General features: G+C 43.8%; 1 protein-coding gene and 1 pseudogene across 4 annotated transcripts in view; one reads left to right on the plus strand and one right to left on the minus strand.

Moving 5' to 3' along the window:
- The window catches only part of LOC121168034 (vacuolar protein-sorting-associated protein 36), a 30,763-nt gene extending 11,551 nt beyond the window's left edge, over nt 1–19,212 (plus strand). For 2 of the 4 annotated variants that reach the window (XM_040997798.1, XM_040997799.1), the window contains exons 3-14: nt 362–432; nt 5,015–5,129; nt 7,508–7,597; nt 8,133–8,219; nt 10,987–11,019; nt 11,131–11,208; nt 11,846–11,980; nt 12,899–12,964; nt 13,960–14,024; nt 14,443–14,527; nt 15,397–15,473; nt 15,562–19,212. In XM_040997798.1, the coding sequence (XP_040853732.1) occupies nt 362–432; nt 5,015–5,129; nt 7,508–7,597; nt 8,133–8,219; nt 10,987–11,019; nt 11,131–11,208; nt 11,846–11,980; nt 12,899–12,964; nt 13,960–14,024; nt 14,443–14,527; nt 15,397–15,473; nt 15,562–15,655 (996 nt within the window). In that variant the 3' untranslated portion in view covers nt 15,656–19,212. The remainder of the gene's footprint in view (nt 1–361; nt 433–5,014; nt 5,130–7,507; nt 7,598–8,132; nt 8,220–10,986; nt 11,020–11,130; nt 11,209–11,845; nt 11,981–12,898; nt 12,965–13,959; nt 14,025–14,442; nt 14,528–15,396; nt 15,474–15,561) is intronic. The other 2 variants (XM_040997801.1, XM_040997800.1) reach the window with 2 other exon arrangements.
- On the minus strand, nt 2,475–2,610 carry LOC121168036 (annotated as a pseudogene).
- Nucleotides 19,213–22,552: the final 3,340 nt, after the last annotated feature.

Below are 22,552 nucleotides of genomic sequence, written 5' to 3' on the forward strand. Positions count from 1 at the left end.
AGGAGAGACAGAGAGGAAGATTTTCCGTCCGATGATTCACTCCCTAAGTGAGCTGCAACGGCCGATGCTATGCCGATCCGAAGCCAGGAGCCTCTTCCGATTCTCCCACGCGGGTGCAGGGTCCCAAAGCTTTGGGCCGTCCTTGACTGCTTTCCTAGGCCACAGGCAGGGAGCTGGATGGGAAGCGGGGCTGTCGGGATAGAACCGGCTCCCATATGGGATCCCGGGCGTGCAAGGCAAGGACCCCAACCACTGCGCCACCGCGCCGGGCCCTAGAATAAGGTTATTTTTATCACGCACCTTACAGTCAAATGGCACCTGCTGCGCTGACGAGTGTTGTGGCTCTTGTTCTCTACCCTAGGAGTGCTGCATGGCCATTCCTCTTTCTCAGATTGTGTTCATTGAGGAACAAGCGGCTGGCATTGGGAAGAGGTGAGCTCTGCCTGGCTCAGGCTTCATTCACAAGAAAACTCCTCCTGTCCCACTGATAGTCGGAAGGCTTCTGAAGGTTATTTTCCCACCTAACTTTTCTTGGATGTTCTTTTCCTTGGTGTCTGAAGTCAGCCGTAAAAGCATCAGTAAAGCACTAAAGCTTACTGACTATTGTTGGGTTAACATACACAAGTCCCGCTGTCACTGTTTGTATTTCCACAGATGTTTTGCATGTCTGCGTGTCTGTCATTCCATACATAAAGTCAGAAGTGAACCATCTGAGAAAAATAGCTTTGTTCTTACTTTTGGCTGATCATCCAGTTTAGTTCTCAAGTTTGAGTTAGATAGTGGGATTAGATAGTTTTTCATGCTAGTTACTGTACAAAATGGGGCATTTATAGGTAATAGGAGACAGATAATTATTAGACCAGATAATAAACATAAATTTGCAGTAATTCCAGAGGCAGCAGGAGCTGTGGCCATTGTGCTGTAAAGACTTGGGTTTAGACGTGCACTGGAGTGTTGATGTTTGAAGTATTTTGTCAGCAAAGAATATTAGCATGGAGTTGTTTTTCTGAAAGGCCTAGCGTGCAGCATGGTTTAACACTTGAATGGGAGTGAAACAGTATGGAACTTCCCTGGAAGTGGCATGCAGGCCTCAACAACAATATTACACATACTGTAAATGATTGCTTATTGACATGAAGTAAACTAATAATTTTTAAAAAGATTTGATTATTTATTTGAAAAGCAGAGTTAGGGTGAGAGAGAGCAACTGAGTGAGAGAGATTGTTGTTCCACCCACTGGCTTATTCCCCAAATGGCTGCAATGGCTAGGGCTGGGCCAGGCTGAAGCCAGGAGCCAGAGGCTTCATTTGGATCTCCCAAGTGATTGCAGGAGCCCAAGCACTCGGGTTGTCTTCTGCTTCTTTCCCAGGCACATTGACAGGGAGTTGGACTGGAAGTAGCGCAGCTGGAACTTAAACTGTTACACACAATGCCAGCCCATAACCATTACTTTCTAAAAGAGATTTATTTATTTACTTACTTACTTGGAGGACAGAATATCAGAGAGAAACGGACAGAGAGAGAGAGAGAGAGAGAGAGAGAATGAGGAAGTAATTTCCATCTATACTGGTTTACTCTCCAAATGGTATAACTGGGGTTGGAGCAGGCTGAAGCAAGGAGCCAGGAATTCCATCTCGGTCTCCCACATCAGTGTCTGGGGCCTAAGTACTTGGACCATTGTCTTCTGCCTTCCCTGGCACATTAGCATGAACCTGGATCAGAGATGGGAGAGTTGGCTGGGGAGGCGGGAAGGCTGGGTCAGTGGCTCAACTGGCTAATCCTCTATCTCCAAGTGCAGCATCCCCTGTGAGTGTTGGTTTATGTCCCAGATGCTCCACTTCCCGTTCAGCTCCCTCCTTGTGGCCTGGGAAAACAGTAGAGAATGACCCAAATCCTTGGGACCCTGTACCGACATGGGAGACCAGAGGTGACTCTGGCTCCTGACTTCCAGTTGACTCAACTCTGGCCATTGCAGCCATTTTGGGTAGGAAAGCAGATGGAAGATATTTCTCTGTCTTTACTTCTCTGTAAATCTGACTTTCCAATAAAAATGGATAAATCTTTTTTTAAAAAAAAAGAATAATAAGAAGGACAGTCAGGACTTGGACTGGCTCACTGCTATTGGATGCTGGCATTGTAATTGATGGCTTAACCCATTGCGTCACAACCAATAGCCTACCAACCAACATTTTAAATAGATCAATGAGCCATAGGTCTTTTTTTTTTTTTTTAAATAAAGCTACTTTTAATACTTTGGGGTGTGCCCCACAGGAATAAAAAACACTGGGAAGAGGCAACCTCCCCAGAGTGGCGGGGGGAGAGGCTACCTGAGGACAATGAAGCACAACAGGGACCCACTACAGACTCGCGGCAAGGGAAATGCCATCAGCGCTGCAGTGCAGGACACGCGAGCAGGTGGGACTGGCTGCAGGCACTCAGGCGGAGGGCAAGAGGGTTGGACACGAAGCCACAAGCTACTTGGGTTCCTCCTTCTCGTTTTTCTGCTTTTGCCGCGTGATCCCGAGTCCCTCTGCTTGCGGGTGGCAGCGGAAAGCCCGTCATCTCGGCGCTTTCCGTTAACCGAGTCGCTCTGCTTGTTCATGTTTTTCTGGCGGGAGAGTTCACACTGTCACTGCGGGTCGTGGCGCTGCCGGTTCCCGCCTCTCTCCGGTGCATCCCTCGCGCAGGCCCCAGTGAGCCATAGATTTTTAGAGTAGGGTATTCCTATTACTTATGTTTTCCCTTTATCATTTCTAGAATGTAAAGCTGTATGGGCATAGCAGATCATTGAATTTTTCATCTTCTGTGTTCTACTCTGGACCAGAATAACAAACGATTTAGAATATTTACGTTCAAATTAGGGTCTTTTTAAAACAACTCCGTTGTAATATGCCGGTTTAACTTTTCTCAAATGTTCTATTTAGTTCCCACTTTTCCCATTAAGCAGTTACTTTATCACACTGATTTAACGAATATGAATTTGGTTTTATCTGTTAATATTCTCTGAATTCATTATTTTAAGCCAATGAAATATGGTAACTGAATGATTTAATAAAAATATGCAAAATTGGCCTGGCTTTTGAGCACCTGCTTTGGAAGTTACTTTGTTTTGTAGGCAGTCAGCTTTTCGTTGGGTTTCTTTTGAGAGAATATCAGAGTAGGGCTAGGTTTCTGACTTCACAGACTGCAAAAATACTTTTGCTGTCAGTTTTCCATAATTGTCATAACTTCTTGCACTGTTGAAGATCTGTTTCAGTCCTGTGCATCTGCTTGTGCCATTTATGAAGGTATTTCAATTCAGGGAGAAGGCTTTTTTTTTTTTTTTTTTTTAATTGGAAAGTCAGATATACAGAGAGGAAGAGAGACAGAGAGGAAGATCATATGTCTACTGATTCACTCCCCAAGTGACTGCAACAGCTGGAGCTGATCTGAAGCCAAGAGCCAGGAGCCTCCCCCGGGTCCCCCACGCAGGTGCAGGGTTCCAAGGCTTTGGGCCATCCTCAACTGCTGTCCCAGGCCACAAGCAGGGAGCTGGATGGGAAGCGAGGCTGCCAGGGTTAGAACTGGTGCCCATAAGGGATCCTGGCACGTACAAGGTAAGGACTTTAGCTGCTAGGCTACTGCACCGGGCCCTGGAGTCTTTTTTTTTTTTAAACGATAAAACAGAACAAAGCAAAACAAAAAATTAAGCATGAATTTAAAAAATATTTTGCACCAAAGTAAAGTTATTTAAAAAAAAATTTTTTAACTTACTTATTTTCATTTTGTTTGAAAGATGGAGTCAGACATGAGTCTCATATCTGTTGGTATATTCTCTAAATTCCCACAGAGCCAGGGCTGGACCAGGCCAAAGCCGAGAGCTTAGAAGGCCATCCCACTCTCCCTTGTAGGTGCTAGGAATCCAGGTACCTGAGCCATCACTTGCTGCCCCCCACGGTGCACGGTAGCTGGAAGCTGTTGGGACACATACTGACCGTAACTTGATCCAGGCACTACGTGTTAGACGTGGGTACCCCAAGCGGTGGCTTCACTCCTGCGCCATCTTCTAATTCATTTCTGCAATCTGTTTTGAAGTGCCCTTGCATTTGCATACCTGACTTGAAAATGCTCACCATAAAGAATCGAAGAAGCCTTCGCACGGTTGGCCTCAGTTCACAACCAAAGCCTTGGCCCATCTGACTAAGCTCAACCTCTGGTGTTTCAGTTTTTCAGTGATACTCAGACAGCCCGAGGGGCCCAGACAAGGCAAAGCAAAATTAAATCATGTGTGCAGTTATAAAATGACCACAAAGAATACATCCTAAACTACGGAACGGGGATATTGTGACCATTTCATTTTGCTCATCTTTATGGAGGACTGTTTATTGAAGAGATTGGAAAAAAGAGAGGAAAGCAGACTTGTAATGCTGAACAAACACAATGGTATTTTTAATAATGTGAAAGATAATAGCAGTCCTAAAGATAACGGTAGCTTAGTGTTCCTCAAGCAGCAGGTTCTGAGACGTGTTTTTGTGATTGGTTATCTTTCTGGATCATGGTGTTGACTGAGGGGTGTTTTCAAACAGATGACTCTGTAGAATGTTGGTTTTGGATGGAGTTTTAACAAAACATCAGCTGGCCAGGTGTCTAGATAAGTTTTCACATCTTACTTTTCAAATGACTAAGGTAAGTTAACTTTGGCAGAAATTTTAGGCCCCTCCTAACCTTGGGATGACGTGTATGTGGAAAATCATAATCCTAAGCCTTTAAAAATTTTGCATTTTATTTTGAACTTATTTTCTAAAACCATATTTTGAACTGAATTGATAAAGTAACTTAAACTTTGGGGGTTAATAACTGAGAAGTTGGAAAGAGAAGCTTCTGAAAGCTTCATTACAGTTGATGCAAAGTTAAAACTATGCTTTTCAGGATGCTCCTTGTTTCTGCATGAATATGAAAACATATTAACTTAATGAGTACGGAATTGGTGGTGTCTGACAGGCAGTTAAGTCTCTGATATTTGCTCTTCCTTAAGTGCCAAGATAGTGGTTCATCTTCACCCAGCTCCTTCCAGCAAAGAACCGGGCCCATTCCAGAGCAGCAAGAACTCCTACATCAAGCTCTCCTTCAAGGAGCATGGTCAGATTGAGGTGAGTCCCTGGATGGGGGAAACTGGAGTGCAGTTGTACAGACACACCCACATGTGTGCATGTGTGAGCACAAACACACCTGTTTTTGTTGTCATTTGTTAATGTGATAAAACAGGATTAAACAACATACCAAGTCTTACTATATTTTTCAAATTAGATTTATGTTGTATCTTAAACCTTATGAAGGAAAGTGGAGAATATGAACTCTGGGTTTGGTTGGGAATGGGAAGCAGAAGGGTGTTGTCACAGGGGGAGCTGTGTCCGGGAGTGTGCTCAGTCATGCTACCTAGCTGCTAGTAGGATTTTCAAAGGAATAGCTGAACTAAAGGGACAGAGAACTCAGTACTCAGAAAATTTTCTGGAAAACAGAATTATAACATAAATTCATTTTGTTGAAAATACTTTGAAATCCATGCATACAAAGGTGCTACAGAAAGCTTCTGAGAAATGTGTACTATGAACAAAGTGTGCATGGGTTTCAAAATATTTTGCAATCTTTCAATTTCATTTTCCCCAAATTTTTAAGTATGCCTGGACAATGCAGGGAAATGTTTATTGCTGCATTGGAAAGCTCACTAGCATTAACTTGGCAGCTTGTCTTATGAACGCCATACAAATTTAATCCCTTAAGTACTTATTCTGTAGCACAGTGATGTAAATATCCTACCTAACAAATCCCTTGTAAGCATTCTCAAGACATTTGCAACTGTGTGTTCTTTCCCCATCCGGTCGTTATTATCTTTGTATTCTTTTCTATAGCACTTCATTCAGTGCTTCTCCCATGGTAGCTACCAAGCAAAAATAAGTGACTCACTGAAGTTATTCTTTTTTTTTTTTAAGATTTATTTTGTATTTTTATTGGAAAGGCAGATATGTAGAGAAGAGATACAGAGAGGAAGAGCTTCTGTCCGCTGGTTCACCCCCAAGTAGCCGCAACAGCCTGAGCTAAGCTGATCTGAAGCCAGGAGCCAGGAGCTTCTTTTGGGTCTCCCACTTGGGTGCAGGGTCCCAAGAGTTTGGGCTGTCCTCAACTACTTTCCCAGGCCACAAGCAGGGAGCTTGATGGCAAGCAGGGCTGCTGGGATTAGAACCGGCGCTCATATGGGATCCTGGAGCATGCAAGGTGAGGATTTAGCCACTAAGCCATCAAGCCAGGCCTGACTAAATCTTTTTTTTTTTTCTATGTGGATAGCAGGAACTCAATGACTCATTAGTACCTCCTGACCTTTTTTTTTTAAGATTTATTTATTTTTATTGGAAAGGCAGATGTACAGAGAGGAGGAGAGACAGAGAGGAAGATCTTCTGTCCACTGATTCACTCCCCAAGTGAGCGCAACGGCTGGTGCTGCGCCGATCCGAAGCCAGGAGCCAGGAACTTCTTTCCAGGTCTCCCACGCGGGTGCAGGGTCCCAAGGCTTTGGGCCGTCTTCGACTGCTTTCCCGGGTCACAAGCAGGGAGCTGGATGGGAAGTGGGGCTGCCGGGATTAGAACTGGCGCCCATATGGGATCCCGGCATGCTCAAGGTGAGGACCTTAATCATTACACTATAGTGCCGGGCTCTACATCATTTGTTTTAAAGATTTATTTATTTTTATTGGAAAGTCAGATTTACAGAGAGCAGGAGAGACAGAAAGATCTTCCATCTGCTGGTTCACTCTCCAAGTAGCCACAGCGGTCGGTGCTAAACCAATTTGAAGCCAGGAGCGAGGAGCTTCTTCTAGGTCTTCATCTGACCCTTCACAGGTGCAGGGTCCCAAAGCTTTGGGCCGTCCTCCACTGCCTTCCCACGCCACAAGCAGGGAGCTGAAAGGGAAGTAGCTCTGCTGGGATTAGGACTGGCACCCATATGAGATCCTGTTGCATGCAAGGCGAGGACTTTAGCCACTAGGCTACTGCACTGGGCCCCTGACTAGATCATTCTTATGGCAAATTAAAAATATGTTTGGTTACCTTTTGCAAATAGGCATGTTTTGGCTCTAGATTTTGACTTCAGATTTTAACCGGACAAATTATTCTGTATTGCCTTCATGGAAAATGGGCGTGTATTTTTCCTGGCATTGTGTATGTTTTACTACAGATTGAAAATAACCCACATATGCGAGATTATTTAAAATAAGTATTTATTCCATTGTCATTCATCCCTTTGTTGAGAATAACTCTCTTTATACAGAAGATCTGTTCCTTTTTTTCCCTTTCTTTTGATTTGTGAGGTTGTTCCAAGAAAAGAACTTCCTTTGATTTCCTTTGATGTCTGTGGGAATCTTAGGCTTTTTGCAAATGACTGAACAGATCTTTATGCTGAAGAAATGTAAACAGTGATTCATACAAACATGCCACCACCAAGTGGTCTCACTTAAATTTTCTGTATTTGTATAAGTTTCACAGGCGTTTATCAGAAGAAATGATACAGAGAAGATGGGAGACTATGCCGGTTTCCCAGTCGTTACAGACAGGACGAGGCCCCCAGGTAGGTTTAAAGACTGTTTGCTAATCTAGTATTTTTCGACTTTGCACTGACATCAGCAGAAATAAGACTCTAACTATAGAACTATCTCCCAAACAGACCAATGGTACTTTGAGTCGTAGCACCTCGTCTGATTCAGTTTTCCACTGCAGACAGGCTCTCACATGGCTAAAAGTTGGCAAGTACCAACATTTTAAGTACATTTATACTTTAAGACTGTACTTACCTGGTACATGATAACCTACCAAAGAACAGAAGTCAACAGGAAATTTAATTTATATCTAACACTTAAAAAAGAAAAAAAACCAGCCTATATGCCGTTTAGTATAGATTGCGTTTCTCTTTCATGATGTGGAGGTCACGGTGCACAGCCGGCAGCAGAGCCGTGTTCTGGAAGGAAGTGTCGGTGTCATTGTGTGCTGCTTCCCCTCGGTTCACTGTGGGTCCTTTCCCACCATTGAAAATACAATGCGGCGGGTGACGAGACACTATTTCCTTTCTGTTTTGTATGTTTTATTTTCTACTTTTTGTTTTCCAGCCAGGAAGAATAAGGGCAGTAGGAATTGTGGGCATTGAAAGGAAACTGGAAGAAAAAAGAAAAGAGACTGACAAAAACATTTCTGAGGTATCCCTTAGACATGCGAACTGCTCAGCCATTTTTTTTAAACCCTCGTATTTGTTCTTTTAGATATAGCTGTGACCAATTCTGTTCTATAATTTGTAAAATACTTTGTTGATGTCGACCCAAGCACTGAGATGGGATGGTGCAGGTACCGATAGTCACCGCTTGCCCTGTTGGTTTTCATGCTGTGCTACAGAGAGATGCGGAAGCTATGTCACCGTAGCCACCGTCTTCTAAGAATCTTCTGTTCCCCTAAAATTCCAGTACTTTGGTACTAGAAGAGAAGAAACTGACCTAGAGCGACTGGCTGGATTGGAACCAGGGGCAGCTTCACAGTACACTGCATCCTACAGTCACAAGAGGTGCTGTTTCTGAGCACTTACAACAGCCACCTTGTCACCTCACTTTGTGTTGAGACTTTTGGGGGTGGCAGAGGTGTCTGCACTTATTTCTTTCATAAATGCTACTCATTCTAACTTGATGATATGTTCAAAATGTCTTCCTTAGTTTATTTCAGTGTAAGTTTCACTGAGGCCGTGGCTGAAAGAACTCTGCATTGTTGCGTGTCTCATTCAGATGACTGATTTGCTTTCTGCTGTGTGCTGGGCCCAGCCCAGGATGCTGCTGGAACGGCAGTGATGCCCCCAGCTAGAGGCAGGCAAGCAGCCAGGGTCTGTACTTGGTGTGCTGCAGTGAGAGCACATTACAGGGAAGGCTTGAGTACAGCAGGAGCCGGGAATTCAAAGCGGCCAGCAGCTGGGGAGAGACTGGGACATACAAAGGCACAGAACTAAGAGTACTGAAACCAGAAATTCAAGAATGTAGTAATAGTTACTGAAACGAATAACCGAAGGACTGAAAAGAAATGTTGTCATCAGTCGTCTTCAGTTTTTCAACAAATGGCATTTTTCTCTAAATTGGAGTGAGATTTTACTTTGGCTGTGGTTAGAGGGACCGAAGATTCTGTAGATAGAATTATATAAGGAACACGGGAATTTATTTTGCTGTAATTTTTATTGTAGGTAAGTTTTGATTGTTTTTAGGAGAGGTAAGCCAGGAGCCTAGGACTCCATTTGAACGCCTCGCCTGGGTGGGGGCCGTTGCACGGGGCCATCTGGTGCAGCTCTGTCAGGTGCAGGAGCAGGGAGCTGGACCAGAGGCAGAACAGCTGCGGCTCAAACCAGTGCTCTATGGGATGCCAGCATCGCAGGCAGTGCCACTGGACTCCGCTGCCAGCTTCTCTGCCCATTTTTTTCCTGATGGTTGGCTAATTCCAAATTTTAGGGTAATTACTGATGTGTGGAAAATTGCATTTTGTTATTATTTGATATTTTATAAATAACCCCAAGGCACCAGAAGATTTCTTTTTTTATGTCTATATAGGACTAACTTATGTGTTATGTATGGGCTCACTATTATAGCATGCATTTTCAATGAAAATGTAAAAAATTGAAGCAATTTTCCATGTAAAACATGAAACTGCTTATCGGTTGAGGTGCTTGTTACATGTTCAGAGTAAAAATAAATCTAAGCGTGTAAACGCTCGCTCTCTTTGGGAAAGCTAGGTTGCTGTGTGATTTGCCCTCTCCTTCAGCGCTGTAACAGGCTTCGTTTTAGAGCTGGTGCCCACAGTTTCCCACAAAGGGCTTCCTGCATCTGCTGGCTGTTGCTGATAAGAACCCAGGGTTAGGCCTTTTGTTTATCTGAGGAAATTCCTGTTAGGTGTGTGCTCGCTCCCCTTTGTTCAGCGTTAGCCTTGGTGAGCTGTGCTTGGACTCTTGCAGGGCACTGTTCTAACAGAGCCTGTTGCAGATGGTCTGTGTGGACAGACTGATTCAGTTTGAAGATGCCTTTGAATTGGATATTTATTGTAGAAAACCGAACAATTGATGGCTATTCTTTAGAATCACTTGTTGGTCCTAGGAGAGCTTTTCTGGAGTTATAGTCAAAGCTCTAAGTAGAAAGTGTTTCAATTCCAAGGTAGAGCCTGCTATTTTCAGTTAAATCATACCTGCTATTAAAGCCCGCATTGTGCCTAGGAAGTCCTCCTGCAGCCACCTACTCTGTTCTCCACCAGGAAAGCAATCTCTGGACATACCAGCTCGGAAGTCCCTGAGCTCAGATGGGAGACCAGGAAAGCTTTCTAGCACTTTGGATTCTTGACCTCCCATGAGCAAATGATTTTAGTAAAAACCAGTAAAAGAAATTGTTTTTTGTTTTGTTTTGTTTTTTTAAGATTTGTTTACTTGTAAAACAGCATTATGGAAAAAGATATCTTTCATGTGCTGGTGCTTGCCACACATGTCCATAACGGCCAGGGCCAGCCAAAGCCAGGAGTCTGGAGCTCCATCTGGGTCTTGCAGGTCGAGAACAGGTGCTCAGGAGCATTGGCGGGGAGCTGGATCAGAAGTGGAGCAGCTGAGACTCACAGTGGCGCACATCTGAAATGCCAGTGTTGAAGGGGAGGCTTAACCACAGTACTGGCCAAAGATTTTTTTTTTTATCATCTCAAATACTATTCATTTTCTGAATGATTAATCAATAATAGCCATTTTTCTCTTTGAAAACTTGAAGGGATTTTTGCCATTGTTTTAGAATATTTATGGTTTACTAAACTGAATTTTTACAATAAGAGATTCACTACTGGAATAAATATATTACTACATTGGTATTTATAAGAAAAATTTCATGTATTTTTCCCACACAGAAAAACACAAATGGTACTTTATAGCTTTAAAGTCTTCCAACAGAAACTTATTTCTCGTTTCAGGCTTTTGAAGACCTCAGCAAGCTAATGATCAAGGTATATCATTTCTGCCTCTTTAAGTGTATACCGTTCATGATCCATCTTGGAAAATATACGTTAACTGATTCTTTGGGGACATTTCTTTTTTCTGTGCTTTTCTTTGGACAGGCTAAGGAAATGGTGGAGTTATCAAAATCAATTGCTAATAAAATTAAAGACAAACAAGGTGACATCACAGAAGATGAAGTAAGTTGGTTCCTTTTTCTAAAAGCATTAGAAACTACACACAGAAGTAGTGCAGAGTAGTGTAGTGTCCTGGGGTTTGCCAGTTTGCTTTCTTACTGTGATGTTGTAGTTTTATTTTTCCTTTTTAAGAGTTTGAGGATATATTTACAAGAAGTTAAAGAAAAAATTATGAGCCATAAAAATCCATTTATTTGTAGTAGGGTTAAAGGTTATTTCATTGGCTTTCCTTGGAGTGTAAAAAGAGAGAGATCGAATGTAAAAAGACTGGATGTTTCATATATCTGTATGACTGTGTCTCATTAAATTTGTTTATACTGTGGTCAGAGCCCTTTTGCTTTCTAAGTTTTTGATTTTGTCATATGACTGGCAGTAATTTTAGCTTAGGTAGTATCTAATCTCTTTTCCCATCCAACTTACAAAATAAGAGACCAAGACAGAAGAAGCAAGAACTATTTTTGCAAGGAACTTCTGGAAATTGGGTCCCTTATAGCTCACGGTACAGAAATACAATAGAAGAAATGAGTGTATGTAAAAATGAATGAGCAGATTTGAATTCATGATGGAAGGATTTCATATGTGTAGGTGGAGAGATAAATTGTGACAATTTTTTGGTGAATTTTCTTCTTTCTTCTTTTAGACCATCAGGTTTAAATCCTATTTACTGAGCATGGGAATAGCTAACCCAGTGACCAGGGAAACTTACGGCTCCGGCACACAGTACCACATGCAGCTGGCTAAACAGCTGGCCGGGATACTGCAGGCACCTTTGGAGGTGAGAACCAAACTTCAGTGCACTTGGAAACTGCAGTCATGGCTGAGTCCTCAGAAATCTCAGCAGCGGAACTCTGCCTGATGTGGTTATTATCAAACAACATGTTTTAAGAATAATAAATTAGTTCAGTATAGTCATATCAGTGAATCTTTGTAATCTTCTAAGTGAATTCTAGTTTCCATTTCTGATATTTATAGCTTTCTAACTCTATTTAATGTGAACTTTTTCTTGTCTTCAAAAAGTTGTGTATGTATGTTCTTTCTGTAGCTGTATTTTCATGCTGCAGCTAGTCTTTAATATAGCATACTGTTAATAATTTCAGAATACAGATTCATCTAGCCTTTCAGCATCCCACCAGTCAAAACTTTATTAAGGCTCTGGCATTAAAGACAAATTTCAAACATATACCAAAATAAATAATATAATGAATCCATGTGCCCATCATCTAGTTTTACCTATAAATCAGTCTCCACTCAAAATCATTTTTAGAACACATTCCATCATTTTAGCTGCAAATATTTCAGCAACTATAATAAAGACTGGTTTAAACACAACCATAAGCCCGTTTCACACCCAAAACACTAAAAATAGGGGCAGGTATCGTAGGGCTGGTTTAGGAGGCCTGCACCCTGTGTAAGGGTGCCTGGGATGAAGTCCTGCCTGTGTTTCCCACTCAGCCTGCTGCTGATCACACCCTGAGGGGAAGCAGCAGATGAGCCAGGAGCTTAAATCCCTGCCACCCCCGTGGGAGACCCCAGTCCAGCTCCAGGTTCCTGGCTTCGGCCTGATCCGTGCCTGGCTGTTGCGGCATTTGAGGGGTGAACCAATGGATGGAAACACTGTGTATGTATATAAAACTTTTAAAAAAAAATGCTGTTTCTAATTCTAACACTATTTGCAAATTTTATATTTTATTAGGAACGAGGGGGAATAATGTCACTCACGGAGGTGTACTGCTTAGTGAACCGGGCTCGAGGAATGGAAGTAAGCTTAGAATCATTGCTTTTTAAACTAAATCTAGACTTCCTTGCAGTGTCATGGAAATTCTCCTGTAGTGGCTAGTTGCAGTCTGAGAAGGGGTTATGAATGTGATGCTACTTTGAGACACCGTGTGGTGCAGGGGAAAAGAACAGGGCCCTGGGATCTGGGAGATGGGTGGTGTCCTCCTTCTGTCGGTGCCTCGCAGAGTGACCCTGAGTGGCTCACTTACCCTCCCTTATCTGGAAAGAAGCGCTCAGATCGAGACCCCAGGCTTTTCTGCTGTGTGTATGCACTGTGATGCATGAGCTCAGACACAAAGCCCTGTATGCACGTGACCCTGTAGATCCTGCAGAGTGAACGGAGTGCTCTGGCCCCCTTCACACCCCTCATGTGATACTTCATTTATCCTGCCAGTAACTGGGCGAGATGGCTGCTTTGCCTATTCTCTTCTGGAGAATAATTGGGGGGTGAGGCAGTAGATGCTTAGATTCAGCAACTTGACCAAGGCCAGGCAAAAGACAGGGCTTGGGACCGTCCTCTGTGATTCCATGCCGTGTTCCCCACCACTGCCCTGATCTGATTCCTTGAGCTGTGCTGCCAAAAGGTACCCGCCAGCCAGATTTAATGTGGTGAATCCAGACTGAGATGTGCTGGAAGTGTAGAATGCACACTGCCTTAGAAGACGTTGTCCAAAGCAATGCTTCATATCTCATGGCTCATTTTATACTAATTATATGATTCTTACACTGATTTTATTGAATTAATTGAAAAATGTTCAAATTAATTTCACTTGTTAAAAAAATGTGACTTTATTATATTCCTTTGGATGGCACTGCTTTCATGAATACAAATCTTAGGATCCTGTAGTAATTGGGTCATTTCTGTATAACGCTTCCTTCATGGATGGTGTTTTGATTTCCTCTTTTTGTTTTAGTGGTTTTGACAGCTTTGTAGAATTGCTTTATTGATTTGCAGTGGAACTTTTTTTCCCCCATTAGTTGCTGTCACCAGAAGATTTAGTGAATGCCTGCAAGATGCTGGAATCGCTGAAATTACCTCTCAGGTAAAGGAAGCGCCCGAGGTTAGCCCTCTTAGCTACACTCCCACATTGGACAGGCAGGGGAGCACAGCCAGATTCACCCTTTGGAGAGGACAGCAGGGGACTCCTCTCTGGAGGCCAGAGTGATCGGGCTCCCTACGGCCTTCCGTGTTGGTCTCGGAGGACTTGGAAGCATGGGGTTCGGCTGTGACTTCTATCTTCCTTTTACTGACAAGAGAGTAGCAAGCTGTACTCTTTTCATTGTGCAGATTCTAGTTTCTCATTTACTCTCGAGCTTTTTGGTTTTGTGTAGTTGCTTGTGGTTGCTATGTCTTGTGTCCCTGTTGCTCCCAAACGTGAGCATAGAAGAAAGTAAGAACTAAGTGCCTCTCTTCGGCAGCAGACATCCCAGCTGACCGGCTTTGGTATCTGCGGTTTTCAGGCTCCGAGTTTTTGACAGTGGCGTCATGGTCATCGAGCTCCAGTCCCACAAGGAGGAGGAAATGCTGGCCTCAGCCCTGGAGACGGTATGTGAGCCCCGCTTCCTTGCCGTGAAGTCATCAGAGCTTAGCAACTTGAGAAACAGGATTTCCTTTTGCCTTCCCCGTCACTAAAAAGTTAACATTCAGAGGCCCAATTAAATATGGGCTGGCACTAGCGATGAAGGTGTATTCAGCAAAATTGTACATTCAAAGTTTTGTGAAACTTATTGGTAGTTTTAATTAACCTAAGTCAGGACAGCTAAATTGGTGAGGTGTTTTCTTTTCTGTTGAAGCTCAGTGTTGAGAACAGATTTATAACTTTATTAATTAGAAATGATACACAATTGAACTTTCAATTTTAGTAACACCTACATAAGTAGCATTTTTAAACAGCACAAGTTGTTCTGTGAAATAATTGCTCAGAAAATATGAAAAGCATCAGTTTTCTGCCCAACAGAATATTGCCCAAACAGCCAATATTAATCGTTGGGATACTTGAAATAGTCCCATGATGAAAGTATGTAATTTGAATAACTCATTTGAAGTTGGATGCAAGCCTCAAGACTATGTTATAGCTTCTATGATGTATCTTATGCTAGCCCTGCGTTTGCTCCCTTCCCTGGGGCGTGTGAGATGCAGTCAGAGTTGATTACATGTTCTTTTCAGGGTATTGAATGATACTTTGTAGGCTTCACACAGGAGTTGTATTTTGATATTTTAGACCTCACTACCTTGGTTCTAGGTCCTTCAGATTTGTAGATTTAAACATTGATTAAGACTTAAGTTGTACAGTGACTGTGGAATTTTAGTGGAAAATGCAATACATCATTTCTGGCATCTGCTGAAAGACATGCGGCCTAAGGCCAGAAGCCGGTTAGGTCTCCTCACTCACACTTCACCTGTGTTCCCGTCAGGTCTCAGAAAAGGGATCCCTCACCTCAGAAGAGTTTGCTAAGCTCGTGGGGATGTCTGTGCTCCTGGCCAAGGAAAGGTGGGTTAGCTGCTCGCCCTGCATCATTACATTGGGGTCCGTGTCCCTGGACAATGAGGTAACTGCCTTTGTTTCTTCTTGTTCCCAGGTTGCTGCTTGCAGAAAAAATGGGCCATCTTTGCCGAGATGACTCAGTGGAAGGCTTGCGATTTTACCCAAATTTGTTCATGACTCAGAGCTAAGGGCTGTGTGTCTGAAACACCTTTCTTCATGTACTTGCATCATGTAGAGGTTGTATGAAGTTAGCTAAGATAGGCACCCATGGGCTGAGGATTTCTTAGAGTTTCATAATCTAATCTATAACTTTTTAAATTTCTCCTTGACTCGTATGGCCCAGGAAGATGCACATAATAAAATACAGAGTAGGAATGCCAACATGGACTTAAAATTATACTGTAGTTGTGCAGAATCCTCAGACTTGAAAGATGATGGATTTTATCTTGACCTTGGGTAAAGAAAAAGAGAAGCTGCATGCTTAGACAGGTTATTATTCCAGTGTGACTAAAATTCACTGAAATGTAAATGAAGTTTTTCTCTGTGTCTGTTGTGCCCAATTGGGGGGATTTTTATGAAACAAGTCATATCTACTACAGGTTAAAAACCTGACCAGAATGCCCACCTGCCGATTGCCACAGGGGTTCCTCCTAGGGCTGTATTTCAGAGGCAGTCATAGCATGTCTTCACCAGACCAACTAAAACGCCTTTTAAAAAGAGAATTTTATTTGAATTTCATATTTTTATTCCAACTAGTTTTTCATTTTTTAAGAAAAATGCTGATTTCACGGTTGGCATTTGAAGAATGCAACTGTTGTCATGTTTTTAAAAAATGCTGTGGATTTTGAAACTGAGTTAAAGAGCTGCATCAACATGCCCAAAGTTAGGATTACAAATTTGGGAGGTGGGCAGCTCAGGAATGCCCTAGGACTGTTCTACATGTACTGGGTCCCAGGCAACCACAGCGTTCTTTTACCTCAAAGCCAAGGATGAGAAATAGAATATGAAAAATAATATGACTCCTTTCCTCCTCCCTTAAGGAGTTTCAGCACTTAAATTTTTTAAAAAAAATCTTTCTGTCATATTCCAGTAGTATTTTTTCTTCTTTGCCCTCCACATTAGAGATTGTGTGGATAAAACACCTCAGTGAAGTGTTCTTGAGATGACAGCACACAACTCATGTTGCCTGTGTACTGTTTGGGTGGCCCATCCGACTTCATGTGTGACTTGCTGTGTGGCGTGTTCCAGGTCGGCGTCAACTCAAACTCAGGGAACAAAGCGGGGACCTGTGGAATGGAAGAGGACACCCCTTTGGAAGCGGAAGGGAAGTGGTGGTTTTAGCCGAGCCTGTGGAACGGGCAGTATCCATGCTAGGAGAGCCACCAGGACCTGGCACAGACAGCCCAGGCTTGCATTCCCGGTTCCCCAGATGGTCTCACTCCCACAGATGGCCACTGCAGAAGCACCAGGGCCCTCAGCCACCCACCCAGGGCATGCCAGTCCCTGATCCTGGCCGGGAAAGCGTCTGTTGCTGCACCATGCCCTCTGGTGTTCCCAGGCATCCTGCTTTAGTCCTCATTTCCCACACCCATCTCTGACTATTCAGTTTAGCCTCTGGTTTATTTTGTGGGTAACCAGCATCTGGCTGCTCAAGTTTTTGAGGGGTGAGAGTTGCACAAACCTGTCTGTCTTGTCTTTGTCCAGGTTCCTTACTCTCCCTGCCCTGGAAAACCTGCACACACGTGCACACTGCCCTCGTATGTCCTATCTCATCTGGTTAAGGCTTTAAACACTAGAAAAATAAACATTTCACCAATTGGGAATATGGTGAGTAGGACTGTTGGAGCTGCCGATCTGGCTCTGATGGCGTGGATTCACTGCAGCAGGCATACATAACGTGTTCTTGTACTTGTTTATGTAACATAGAAACAGCAGTCAGAACTGTGTAAAATAAATTAAACATACAGAAATGTGGCACATGAATTTATTTTGCAAATGTCACATTGATTTAAAAACAAGTACGATTCACTTTATTATTTTATTCTTTTTAAAAAATTTTATGCTTAAAGTAAACATTCCTCACTATTTCCAGGTGTCTTAATGAATTTTTGTCCTTCTTTTTCTTTGCTAACTAAAGGTGTTATTTTGGTCCTCTATTAGTAGAGTTATGTTCAGATGCAACCAATCAGGCCCTAAATGCAAAAAAGTTCTGTCTTGGTGCTTATCACTGCTATAATTATTATTTTTGTTTCCCTAACTTTATTCTTAGAAATATGAATCTCTTGGTAGCTTTATGGTATGGAATATTTCTATTCATTTGCTGATAAGAGAAAATTTTTTACATTGTGTAAAGTGAAGATTGTTTTCAGGGTTAAATGATTGGTTAATGTCTATAGAATAAAATAATTACAAAGTTTTAAAGTGGTTTTTCTTGACTTAGTGTTCTTTTTAAACACTCTGAAACACCTATGAAAGTGATAGCCACACTCGGCATATACATTAAGAACTTTTAGATTTTATACTAAGAGTTGCTTATAAATATTTATGGTGTCAGGTTCTATTTTCATTATCTTTAAAGGATGTGAAATGAGTCATGCCCTGCTTTCTGTGTTAATTCTTGCTGTGACTTCATGTGCTCGTGTGAATGTGCTGTGTCTTGTTCCCTGTCACCAGCCTGACAGACTGTGGACTCACCTCACCCTCATGCTTGGATAACCACAGTGGCTCCTCCTGCCCAGCGTCTCAGAGCTTCATTTTGGAATAGTGGACTCACAGCTTAAAGACTGTCCAGGGACAAACTCGAGCACATGCAAAAATGATCTTTGACAATCTCTTACAAAGTTGCCAGTGAAGTTCTTTTCATAGTCTTACTGTTTGTATCTTCATGGGATGAAACATAGGCATGAATACATTGTACATACAATAAATCCAGTATTCATAATTACATATGTAAGTGTATGTTGGAGTGAGGGTTGAATTTTTGTGAATCTGTTCCTGACTTCATCCCTTATGATCAATGTGAAGTAAGCCTCCACAAGGGCAGAGATTTTTGTTGGGTGTGTTGGATGCATTCTTGGAGCATGGAACAGGGCCTGGCACACAGTCGGCGTTCAATCAGTGTGTACTGAATTAGCAAATTCCAGTATATATGCCTATTTACAACCTGGCTCCACTTGATCCCACCTTAGCTCACATTCAATTCCGTTTACGAAGGGAAAACACACTTTTTTGCATAATGTAGACTTTGCAGGGTTGACGTGGTCGGGGAAACAGCCACGTGAGCAACCTGTACTGAAGATGGAAAGAAGTGTGCACGTAGAAGGGTTCCAGGTGCCATGCTGTGAAAAGGAGAGAGGAGCTTTCAGTTCTGCTGGAGAGTTCTGGAAAGGTGTGGTGGACAGCAAGAGCCTTATAAACTGGGCACACAAGGACCGAGAGACAGTGGAAGGCATGGGGTCACGGAAGAGTCTAAGAGAGACTTCCTGTTCCTGGACACATCTGCCCTTGGCTGTCCAGACTTCCTTTCACTGCTTCTCACATTCTTACCCACCTCACCCCAACTAACCCAAATCAGATTCACTTGCTCTAGAAAAGAATGTGTCCAGTACACAGCTGTTTCCACAGTCTGTAGGAGTTACTGTCTGTCATCCTATATACTTGATTGCTTTAATGATCATTTTGAAGCCCAAAGAAAACAGAGAAAGTGGATTTCTTTTAAGTTCAAAGACTGTCCTGTAATGCTTTTTTTGAATTCTCAGCTCTGCCCATGTGGAAGGTTTCTTGTGCCACGTGGGAGGTGATTGAACTGAGAGTTTGGATGCTAGCACTGCATAGTGTCAGGACTGATAGGCAAACCTGTCTGTCCTCTCCCCCCCTCTCAAGAGACACCCTCAACCATGGGCTCGTCTTACTGGAGTTCCAGGCCCCCTGCCTTATCTGTGCTCAGGGAATCACTCCAGGACAACTAGATCAAACACACACACACACAAGAGTCTGTTCTGTTCTGTAGAGGAAGACTAGGTCACTCATTTTCCTTGTTTCCTGATAACGCTATCCTGAGCCCTTATAACTCATCTCAGAGACTTTGTGAGGGCAATAGTAAAAGATCTTTTGAAAAGATCTATGCAAAGACAGAGGATCTGACCCAGAAAGAATGCAAGGTGTCTGAAAGCCGGATTCGCGATAGTTCAGTACTGACAAAGGCATGTCACTCCTCTTTTGGATTTTTTCTTGGTTTTATTAGAAAAGGTTAAATTGTATCAATAAAGACATTAATGATACAGTTTGGCAAGAATTCTAATTCAGACAAAAGTGACCAAGCAGCTCAATAAAGTTATTTTGAAAACGGCCAGGCATATGGATATAACCACTTGGAAATGGACTTGAGTCCTTTCACCCCTGGAGACTTTGGAAGGAACAAGTGTGTCTGAAAGGTCGGTGCACTTGGTTACCACACTGGGGGAAACCGGGGGGAAAGCAGGCCACCCAGGGCAGGGCTAGGTCCCACAGGGGCTTTGCCACAGACAACACAGACTGCCCTGCATCTGTGCAGATCTGAATCAGCTCCAGGCTCACTCAAAACTGAAAACGTCAGGGAGGTAGCCCCGTGGCAGGCGTTTGTCAAGAAATCCCGACTTACGTTGATGAATGGTTAGTGCCAGACAATTATGCTGGCAATAAAACTGGATAATAGCCTTAAAGCTTCTTTGGAACATTAGATGAATTTACTTAGTTCCTATCTGACAAAATGGGAACTTAGGAAAATAAGGTGTCTTTAATAGTTAGAATCGAACACTTGGGTTATCTTTTAAAAGATAAAGTGACGGGTTTAAGGCACCTGCCAACAGCATGTTGTTAAGTGAGTGAAAAAAGTTGAAAATCACAGTGAAAGGCAGTGAGCTTCCTGAGCCTTGACAAGTGTAAACCGCAGAAGTAACTCACATGCCAGCCGACAGGACTCTCCAAAGTGCTCCGGTGGCCGCCTCGCGGGAGGCCCTCGGCTCCAGTGTCCCTTACAGCACAGGAGCTGTCTCTTCGTGGGGTCTGTCGCCCGACGGCTGGGGCGAACCTGACAGCACCTCCCTGCGGCAAGAACAGGCTGTGGAGCCCGGCGGAACTCGCTCCTCCCGCAGTCTTTGAGGAGGGCAGCTTTCACACTTGCGGAGCAGTTTTCACATGCTTCCTTGTGATTGACTCAATGGACCTATTTCTGGCTCCTAGGAAAGAAAAGAAAAAAATAAAAAAAGAGGAAGAAACATTTTTACCTGTTCCTACTGAAATTTCCGTGGCTCTGCGGAAGACAAGTTTACAGTTCCTAACGCATTAGGCCACTTTGCGGGGTCTAGATCAGAAAGCGACCCTGGGGAAGTGAGGTCGGGCTGGGGCGCGCCGGAGGTCGCTAGCGCACCCCGCACCGCCCGCTCGGGTCTCCCCACCGCCGGCCGCCGCGTTTCCTGCGGGCTTCCCGGCCCAGTGCTCTGGAGGCGGGCAGGAAAGGATGCGCGGCCCCGAAGGGGCGGGGGCGGGTCCGGAATGACCCCCGCCCTCGCCGCGCAGCCAGCGGAGGCGGAGGCGGGCTCGGGCGGGGCGCGCAGTCCGCGGACGCGGGATGCTGGGCGCGCAGCCTCGCCGGCCCTGAGGCCTCCGCTGCGCCTGGCACTGGGCGTTGGGTCCCGTCACCCGGCCCGGCGTCTCGAGAGGTAAGGAGAGCCTTCTGCCGCCGCGGGTCCCTGCCACCTCTCCGCAGCCCGAGGGCGCGCTGCGGACTCCCCGTCTGCGCCACCGGCTGTCCGGGAGCAGGTGTTGCCAGGAGGCTGAGTGGGCCGTGAGCGGCACTGAACCAAAGTTTTGGGACCGCGAATACCAGGCGTTGTTGCTTGAAAGACGAAGTATTACATTGGGATACAAGCGGTGTGGGGAAGGGAGCTGTGTGCCAGGGCCGGAGTTGGCAAGCGTTGAAGAAGGGCTGCGAGCACTTGGGATGCCTCAACCAAGGCCGAGCCAAAGCACAGGTATCTTTCAGTGTGTGTAAGTTCTTGACTGTTTAAAATGATACTCTGTGATGCATTGTGTATAGATAGGCAGGGCATTGGGTACAACTTGTTGAAAGAAAATTCACAAGCAAGGTAGACAATCGAATTAAAGCGAAATGTTAAGATTATGGTATTCAAATTAGGATAATAATTTATAGTCTGATTTATTCTGTAATTCTGTTGCTATCCAGCTTAGAATATAGATGATAGTTCAAGTCCATTTTACTGCTCATTTTCATGAGAAGACTGTGTTAAAGTTACAAAATCCACTGTGGTTGAGGGAATCAGATTTGTTGGCGTGGGCCTTGGCATAGTGGGTGAAATGCCTGCCTCCTACTTTCGAGTGCCTGGGTTCGATCCCTGGCCCTGGCATAACTCAGTTGGGTGTCTGTCACCATCATGGGAGACCTGCATGGAGTGCCTGGCTTCTGTCCAGTTCCAGTCATCTTAGGCAACTGGAGTGTGGGCCAGTAGATCAACTTAAAAAAAAATACATGGTTATCATGGGGAAGCAGGTGGGGAGCTGGCTTCTCCTTGCGCCACTGTGTATCAGTGACTTAAAGGAAGTGGTCATGCTTACCTGTGAGGATGGGTTGATGCCAGGGCTTCACCTGTTGGCTCTGGCTGACTTATGCCATTCAGGTGCAGGGGGCTGTTTCTCCCCAAACAAGAGTTTTCTTTTTCATTTGTTCAGCAGAGGATCCCTAATCACCTGCCTGATTACTTCAAATCCCTGTCTTCCTTTCAGGAAATACAGTGTTTCCTTTGTGGAACCAACTCTTACTGACCCAAGGAGAGTTAATAGAGACACACCAGTTTCCTTCCCAGTATATTGTGGCTTATTTCAACCAATCCTCTTAATTTCATGAATTTCTGTTCTCGTGTAGAGAATGTAACATGTATTTGGAAAACAGTATAGTTGCTTGTTAAAACTACATTAAGAATGAACAGTACAGGGAACTGTAAACATTAAGAAAATGTATTATAGTTGTCTTTTTGAAGAAATATTTCTCACTTTATTTGAAAAACTGGGAGACAGAGTTCTACTGTCCA

This window comes from Ochotona curzoniae, unplaced genomic scaffold, assembly GCF_017591425.1.
Source record: "Ochotona curzoniae isolate NIBS_2020 unplaced genomic scaffold, NIBS_Ocur_1.0 patch47, whole genome shotgun sequence".
Taxonomy (NCBI): domain Eukaryota; kingdom Metazoa; phylum Chordata; class Mammalia; order Lagomorpha; family Ochotonidae; genus Ochotona; species Ochotona curzoniae.